Source organism: Hipposideros armiger, unplaced genomic scaffold, assembly GCF_001890085.2.
Source record: "Hipposideros armiger isolate ML-2016 unplaced genomic scaffold, ASM189008v1 scaffold_28, whole genome shotgun sequence".
In the NCBI taxonomy this organism is placed as follows: Eukaryota; Metazoa; Chordata; class Mammalia; order Chiroptera; family Hipposideridae; genus Hipposideros; species Hipposideros armiger.
Window position 1 is genome coordinate 1,188,498 of NW_017731378.1, and position 9,685 is coordinate 1,198,182.

General features: G+C 37.5%; 1 protein-coding gene across 2 annotated transcripts in view; it reads right to left on the reverse strand.

The window, feature by feature from the left end:
- Positions 1 to 9,685, reverse strand: part of HPSE2 (heparanase 2 (inactive)) — a 575,409-nt gene that overhangs the window by 198,890 nt on the left and 366,834 nt on the right. For both annotated transcript variants that reach the window (XM_019636465.1, XM_019636464.1), the window contains one exon: positions 1,462 to 1,509. In XM_019636465.1, coding sequence (XP_019492010.1) covers positions 1,462 to 1,509 — 48 coding nt within the window. The remainder of the gene's footprint in view (positions 1 to 1,461; positions 1,510 to 9,685) is intronic.

Below are 9,685 nucleotides of genomic sequence, written 5' to 3' on the forward strand. Positions count from 1 at the left end.
GAGGGCAGTGTCACTGGCCCTCATATGTGGGATCCGAACCAGGGCCCTCTGGCGTCCCAAGCGAGTTCTTAACCATCGCGCCACTCGGCCGGCCCGGAAGCTGATTCTTAACAGATGCAAAGGAGCCAGACACACACAAAAAATAGGGAAAACAGCATACCAGGCACAGGAATAGCGTGTACAAAGATCCTGAAGCAGATATGCGTGCGAACCTTCTAAGAACTGAAAGACCACCAGTGTGTTGGGACAGAATGAATAAGGGTAGAGTAGCACTAGATGTGATCAGAGGTGACAGAGGCCAAACACAAAAGGCCTTCCCTGTAGGACAGAGTAGAAAGTTTGGCTGTTGGTCTAAGTGCAAAGGGAAGACACTGAAGGGTTTTAAGCAAAACAATGACAAGATCTTCAGACTTAATCTATGGCACACAAAAACAATTTGAAGGTGGATAATTTCTGAAAATATTTGGAATTTGTCATTTAAAGAAACTTAAAGTATTAATGTAGAATAAAATATTTTCCATTATGATTGAAGTTATTGATTACCAACAAACCAAAAATCCTTTTTGGGATACTTAATAAAGATTTTGTCCGCTTCTCTTTCTTTCACACATGTCATGAATATGTAAGGAATACTGTGACCCATTTAAGATGGAGGAAGACAAGAGCTAGGCAGGAAGGGGTAGAGTAACTGAGAAAGATGGCCATGGCTGACAGCTATGAGGGCACAGAATGGAAGCACATATCTGAGCTATGAGGACCACATTAGATGAGAGATGATCTGGAAGATGCTGTGGGATAGATTTCTTACTGAAAGGAAGAGCAGGATTCCAGTATAAAATTATGAGACATTATAAGATGTTGGGCAGTCCAACCCAAATGCCATAAGGAGACTTAAAGAAAATGTAAATTTAGATATCAGATAATGATCTTTACCAATCAATCTCCTCTTAGGGTAACACATCTTTGTCACTGTAAGCTTCTTCCTGGAATGTTGGGGTTCATTCTTGAAGCTGCTCCATTCCCTTCATATATATTTTTTTTACTTGCTTCATATTAGTGACTCTCTTGGTGCTGATTAAGACCGCTGCCATTAACATAATGAAGTGTTTCTATTTTCACATGGTATATTGAGTAATTAATAATATTTCTTCTCTTAAGGAAATTTATTCCCAAGGTAAAGCTTGTGGTGAAACGGTGGCATGTTCAGATCTTCATTACCTGTTCACTGATGACAGGTGAATTTAAGTGTACATAATAGTTGAGCTTTCCAAAAGCGTCAGTGTGGTTTTTTAAAATTATATTACTATGAGATAGTCATAAGAACAGCTTTAGAGTTAGTTTTAACTTTTTTCTTGGAGGATGAAGGATAGCTTAATAAATGTCATCTATATATTTCATGACAACTAATTATCTTTCATTTCACAGCAGCTGATAATAAGAGCAAAAATGGTGAATACCTACTGTTGCCAGGTAACTGCATCCACTGTGCTTCCTGCCACCTTCATGAATCTGTATGGAACAGAAAGAACAAAAATATTGCAACTTAAAGTAAACCGTATCCCCAGGGTTAAAATGAAATAAACTGAGTCCTAGATCAGGCCAACCCCTGGGCAGCTATGCTTTCTGAGAGGGTCCACTGCCACAATCATGGCCTATCCACAGCTACTGGAAGTTAAACTGTGCAGAAGGTAAAGGTAATCATATTTTCAGCTCTGCACAGATCCTTCACCATCTGGAAATCAAGATCCCAATATGACATCCTACCTATGTCTGTCTTCCCAAGCCCATGACTGATAGCTCCCACCTTACTGCCTGTCATCAATACTTATCTGTCCCATTTCCGATTCTCTAAGAACTCTGAGATCCACTAGGAAACAAATAAAAGACAACATTTCCCAAGGATGACAACACAATAGATGCCTCTGAAAAAACCTCAGACCTCTCCTTTTGAAAAAAGCATGGGAAAACCCAATTTATTCATTCAAGTATAAAGCACTGTCAAATATGCCTCGGTGATGGGCTGTAAATGTAGAAACTTGAGCACACACAGAGAAATTCAATCGTTTCTGGAGCAGCTAAGCAGAGAACTGAGTGTCATCTGCAAGCATGTTCAGCTCAAAGGGAGACCAGACCTGTTTCCTTGAAAAGCACACAGCAGTCTTGCTAGCAACTCACCACCCACCTGTGCTCCTAGAGGTTCCTCTAGAACCAAAGGGCCAGGAAGAAGGACCGAGGCCTCACAGATGCCACAGGGCATCAGGAAGAGGTAGAGGACAGGAGAAGGAAGAAATGCGGACGAGGACGCTTGGCTCTTGTCTGTGTGGTTTTGCCCTTTTTGCCCCTTCTGGGAAATGGAGCATGGGGGTGATCAAGGAATGGAACTGGTTTGATGGGCTGACCAAACATAAATGGGGATTCGAGGAAATACAATATTTATGGAGTAGCTACGTAGTACCAGCCATTCACATATATTATTTCTTAAAATTCTCAAAATTGCTTTGCTTGGTGAGGTGGATATTATTAATGCTATTACACAGATTACTAACTTCCCTACTAGACAGAGAAGTAGTAACTCCAGACACCTTAAACAGCCCATTTTTATGGGCTTCTAGTAATACTAAGAGAATTCCTAGTAGTACTCTTTGAGAAGCGGGGCACAGGTACCCTCTGCTTTTGGAACCCATGGGTTTCTCTTTCTCATCTCCTCATCTCCTTCTCCCAGCCCAGGAAACTGTCTTGAGACTGGGAGGGTAGCTCCACTCTCTTCACTATTTCTGGCCCTGTGCCTAGGATTCTCCCTTTGGAATTCTAAAGCCACAAAGACTTGTGCTTCTCTTTTCCATCCTGCCATGTGCTCCCTCTGAGTCAATAAGCATACAACCAGCTACCTATTTGAGTAGCGAGGAGAAAAATGGAAAAATACAGGAAGACTGAAAATGGATAAGCATCCAAAACACTATTCCTTCCATATATATATATATATATATATATATATATATATATATATATATATATATATTAACTAAGCAGTGGAGACCTGATGATAATCTTATAAGTAGGATTGCCCAAAACTAAAGAAGGGGAGGTGAAACTTCGCACTCCCTCCCCAGAATACTTTAAAAATTACAAGACCTAGACAAACTTAGATACAAGTATCGTTTTTTTTAAAAGGGATAAAATACTTAAAAATATGTTTACATGAGCTTTACCTCTCAAAAATAATTTCTAAAATCTCTGAAACAGAAATATTACTTTATGTAAAACTGTTTGCATTTACATATAAAAATAACCATAATGAAAATAATACTGGTATTTATAGTGCTTTCTCATTATAAATTCTTTTATAAAAGCTTCTTGTGTATATAATGTCACAGAACCCTGTAAATAACGCTGGTTAGTAGATACTCCTAATTTATAGTGGAGAAAACTGAGTCTCATTGGGGTTATGTAACTTGCTTAAATTCATAGAACTAGTGCAGACTAAACCCAGGTTCTCTGATTGCAAACCCTACCCTCTTTCTAGAATCCTATGCTGCCTCCAAGCTGTTTTCACTGAGGCCAAGAAGTACAATACAACTCTAAAATGCAAAAAACAGTTGAATCTTTGCCTTGCACAAACACTACCATGTTTATCAGAAAAAGAATAAGGGTCTGAGCACCTTCTTTGCTTGTTGGCTTCCTCTCTCAGACTTGAGCATTTCATACCAATTTGTTAGACAATACTCCGGAGCAGGTATAAAAAGGTGACTGGTTTAGGGCCTCTGCTATGAGACAACCACAATAAAGATGAGAAGACCCACACAGCAACCATAAGTTATCAGAGCCTCTATCAGCGGTTCTCAACCTTCCTAATGCCGTGACCCCTTAATACAGTTCCTCATGTTGTGGTGACCCCCAACCACAAAATTATTTTCATTGCTACTCTATAACTCTAATTTTGCTACTGTTATGAATCATAATGTAAATATCATTTTGTTTTTTGGTCTTAGGTGACCCCTGTGAAAGGGTAGTTGGACCCCCAGAGGGGTCGCGACCCATAGGTTGAGAACCGCTGCTCTATATGCTGTGCGACTAGTACAAACTAACTGCTGCGGGAGAGCAGTTGGCCTTACCTTCTATGGTGTTAGAAGAGAGATAAGCATTGAGAAAAGCCCACATCACACATGACATTGAATCTGACATTGAAAGAAGGGTAGGATTTTGCCATAAAGAACAGGATAGGCATAGGAACAGCTTGAGCAAAGCAAAGCAGAGTCAAGGTGAGTGTGTTCTCAGGAGCCCAGTGTGGCTGGATGTCAAGAGGAGAGGTAAGGGAGTGGCAGGAGATCAGGCCAGCCTGTCCTGCTAACACATCTGGCCTTTGTCCCTTAAGAAATAAGTACAAGTCCATGTCCTATTTACATTTGTATGACCCCACTTGACATATTATTATAAAATGTAGCCAGCTCCTTCTTCGTGTATATTTCTTGGATTTATCCTGTGTTTAAACAAGAGAGGGGGTATCAGGATCAGATCTGAATTTTAGGAAACTCACTCTGGCTATGGTAAAAGTGAAAGGTACTAGTGTGGACAAACTGGCAGGGGATGAATGTAGAAGATGGGAGATTTTGAAATGTGAGAATGAACAAAAGACACAATTGAGAAACCCTGTTGGCACACTCCAGAGGACTTAGCAGGTGAGTTTAAAAGGGGAAAGAGTGTAAGAGAGGACCCTGAAATTTTAATGGCAGTAATGCCATTGTCCAGATGGGCAAGTCAGGAACAGACTTTTGATGCTGATGTTGGTTAATATATTCCAATCCTCCTGAATGTGCCTCAAAGAACTTGAAGTCAATAGTCATTGATGATGACAGCTATGCATTCACAAAGAAACTAGAAGGAAAATACGATCATCAATGCCCTGCTTGGCTAAAAGGCTCTGGACAGGCAATTGAGAACACATCTAACTTGGCGCTTTAGAAGTTGGAAAATGGTTCTTCATGGCACTATAATCTGAAGATCCTCATATGTATCAGATAATTTGTTCTGCTATAGATTGATAATTAAGTCCTTAAACAACCTTTCCTTATGAAACGTAGCATTATAAAAAGAATAGGAAAACTAGAGTTAGGAACATTTCTCCCCACACCCCTACCCCACTTCCCTCAATGAAAATCTATAAAATCTATAATTAAACATAAAATTTAATGGACTCACATATAGAATACTATACAGTTTACAGAGAAATATTTAAAAATTGAATATAGGAAAAGACCAAGCATGATCCTGGACAGGAAAATCAATTATCCTTCCTAAACTAATTTATGGGTTTAATAAAATTCTAATTAAAAAAATCCCAGCAGATAGTTTTGAAACTTTATAAAAGCATTCTAACATTCATCTGAAGAAGCCAAGAAAATTCTGAGAAATTGGAGTGATGAAGGGACATTTATTTCATCTACCATTTATAAAAATATACAATAAAAGTTGCAATGATTAAAACATTCCTAGCTCTGAAATTAGTAAGGAAATCTATGGAACAGAATTTAGCAAGAGAAAGAAATAAAAGGCATCCAAATTGGGAATGAAGAAGTCAAATTGTCACTTTTTGCAGATGACATGATTATATAGAAAACGTAAAGACTCCACCAAAAAACAATTAGAAACAATAAACAAATACATACAAATTCAATGTACAAAAATTCATTGCATTCCTTTATACTAACAATAAAATTTCAGAAAAAGAAATGAAAAAAACAACTCCTTTTGCACTTGCAACAACAAAAAAAAATACCTAGGAATAAACTTAAAGGATGTGAAGGGCCTATACACTGAAAACTATGAAATTGAAGAAGATACAAAGAAATGGAAAGATATTCCGTATTCATGGGTTGGAAGGATCGACATAGTTAAAATGGCCATATTACCCCAAGCAACATACAGATTTAACGCAATCCCCATCAAAATTCCAGTGGCATTTTAAAAAGAAATAGAACAAAACAATCATCAGATTTGTACAGAATAACAAAAGACCCCAAATCTCCAAACAATCTTGAGAAAAAAGAACAGACTGGAGGTACCACATTCCTGGACTTGGACTACAGAGCGCTAATATGCAAAACAGCATGGCATTGGCAGAAAAACAGGCACAAAGACCAATGGAATAGAATTGAGAACCAAGAAATAAACCCATATATATATATATATATATATAATTTTTGACAAATATTTCCCTGATGCCAAAGCATACAATGGAGAAAAGAAAGCCTCTTTAATAAATGGTGCTGGGAAAATTGGAAAGCCTCATGCAAAAGAAAGAAACTAGACTGCTATCTGTTTCATACACCAAAACTAAGTCAAAATGGATCAAAGACCTAAATATAAGACCTGAAACAATAAACTACATAGAAGAAAGCATAGGTCCTAAACTTATGGTCCTTGGTCTTAGAGAGGATTTTATGAATTTGACCTCAAAGGCAAGGGAAGTAAAAGCAAAAAAAAAATAAAAAAAGAATAGGGCTGTACACACTAAAAAGCTTCTGCACAGCAAAAGAAATGGTCAACAAAACAAAAGAGGCAACCAACTGAATGAAAGAAGATATTTGCAAACAACGCTTCTGATAAGGGGCTATTATCCAAATAACATAAAGAACTCATACAACTCAACAACAAAAAAATAAACAATCCAATTAAAAAATGGGCAGAGGGTCTGAACACTTCTCCCAAAAAGACATACAAATGGCCAACAGATATACGAAAAGATGCTCACTAGCTATTAGGGAAACATAAATCAAAACCACAATGAGATACTACCTCACACCTGTTAGAATGGCTATTATCAACAAGACAAATAATAACAAGTATGGAAGAGGTTGTAGAGAAAAAGGAACCCTCATATACTGTTCATGGGAATGTAAATTGGTGCAGCTGCTATGGAAAACAGTATGGAGGTTCCTCAAAATATTAAGAATACAATACCATATGACCTGGCAATCCCTCTTCTGGGTATCTCCCTAAAAAATCTGAAAAGATTTATCCATGAAGATATATGTACTCCTATGTTCACTGCATCATTATTCAAGGTGGCCAAGGCATAAAAACAAATGATATGTTCTTTAATAGATGATTGGATCAAGAAGATGTGGTACATATATACTCAATGGAATATTACGCAGCCATAAGAAAAGATGAAATACTGTCATATGCAAAAAAATGGATGGATCTTGAGATTATCATGCTAAATGAAATAAGTCAGACAGAAAAAGTCAGGAACCATATGATTTCACTCATATGTGGGATACAAAACTGAAAGCAACAAATGAATAAGACAAACAACTAACCAAAAACTCAGACACAGACAAAAGTTTAGCAGTTAGCAGAGGGTAAAGAAGGAGTGGGGAAGTAGAATAGGTTAAAGGGGGTCAAATATATGGTTAAAGAAGGAGATTTGACTTTGAGTGGTGAAGACACAGTACAATATACAGATGATGTATTATAGAATTGCACACTTGAATCTTATATAATTTTACTAACAAATGTCACTCAAATAAATTTAATAAAAAAGAATTTATTACATAAAAATATGGTATATGAAAAAAATGAAGCATTTTAAAATATGGATTTGTGGCTATTTGAAATAAATTAAAGTCAGATCATGACCTATTACCTTATTTTGTATAAGAAATCAAAGTAACAAAATATAGTTTAGTTTCATTATATTTTTTAAAATATTTCAATCACAACTTAATATTTTTAAACAAATGACATTATCATCTTAACTTTAGTAGTATACTGAAGCAGTAGAAAGTTGTTTTAGCTAACTTTGAGAAAACACCATTATATGATATATGTTCACATGAAAATTGCTGTATACTACATTTTTTATTTTTCCCTTTTAGCAAAATGATGAGACTAACTTCAAATATATGGAAGCATTTCTACACTTATTTTGAGGAGGAAAAATCTAATTCACAAATAATGTCAAACAAAATATGCATTTTCAAATACTACCAGGATGACCAACTGTACCCTTGTTTTTTGAGATGTGTAAAAAACTGATCTAAAGTGGGGTAAATGTTCCGTTTTTAGAAATCATTGAATGATATTAAAAAAAGAAAACCCTAGAAATACAAAAACCAACCACAGAAATAACACATAAAGGAAACTGATTAGACAAAACTTCAAGGAATAGATTGTATAGCCAAAGAGTTTGGGGAATTCTCCCCAACCCCATGCTCCCTCCCTGAAAATTGGGGCTCTCTTTATCTACCTTGTATCTATATCACTTCTATACTATGTTTTTAAAATGTTTTATTGAAGTAAAGTTGGCATACAATAGTCTATTAGTTTCAGGTGTTTTTATATCTATACTGGCACTGTGGAGGACAAGTCCAAAAAGATCATAATTTTCTTTGTTCAACTCTAAGATTGATGGATCCTTCTGCTCTCCAGTTCTGCCTGTTTCTCAGAAACTGGCCCAAAACCACATAAATGAATAACTTCAACACAGCTGCAGAATACTCAGCAACAGTCATATTAGAGGTGGAATAACATGCACACAGACTAGTGCTGTCAGGGGGGAAACACCACTGGGAAAGTGAAGTTCCGTTTAGGGTCTGGTATTATCCAAGGATTTTCAACCATCTACTTCCACTCTAATCCCTAGATTTAGGACTATGAATGTACCAGTAAAAGGTGACCCAGGATGTGAATAACAACAGGAGGGGAAGATCTTGGTTTTCCAAGGTTGGATGCCTCCATAACTGAATTATGAAGACAAATTATGGGTGATTATCTCAAAAAACAAGAGGTGTCTGTCCTCATGCTGACATCCAGTCGTGCAAAGGAAGATAAGAGACGGAAGGGGCAGGGACCTGTATCAAAGGAAATTGGCTAGTGCCAGGCAGACTTTTCAGTATTGGGAAATCTTTCCCATTGGAGCCAATCTGCTGCTATGGAAAAAAAACCCCAAATATCCCCTTTCATTGTGAGAGTTCCTTTCCTCCCCTAAGGGACCCCAAATCTGGGAGAATTTCTTTCTTTTGTTATCCACCTGCATATATGACGTATCTGAAATATTGTTGAGCCTTCTCTCCCAGGGCATATCATAGCTCTCTCTTATAATAAGGCACATCTTTATTCATGGTCTTTGGGGTTTGATTTCTACTTCTGGACCACAGAGTGCAACCCTAAAACATGGATTCTAAATTTTTCTCCCAGGAAAGAGGATAAATCCTTCACAGGGAACTGGAGGTCTAAACGAGTACAAACTTCAGTAAGAGTGGCTGGCCTGATCTTTCTTCCCTTGTCCACAAAAAGAATCTTTGGTTATGTGATTAACACGCATACAATATGACAGCCATTCTACACAAAAGGCTAGAAAAAACCTATGAGGAAATTATTCATCTTGAGTTACAGCAAAGATGGAGCTCTGCCCCACCCCCACCCCTCGGCCCAAATCTGCCACTGTCCTGAGAGTCACTGCATCAGAAACAAACCAAGTGTTCCACTGGGGGGGAAAAAAGGTGGGGGGACGTCTTCCATTTGGTCCAAAGCCAGTTACTTTTCCATGGCTAATCATATATTGAGCTACACTGGGTGCTGCATTGAACAAATGAAATAATGCCCTCTCTCTCTCTCTCTCTCTCTCTCTCTCTCTCTCTCTCTCTCTCTCTCTCTCTCTCTCTCTCTTTCTCTCCTTTCTCTC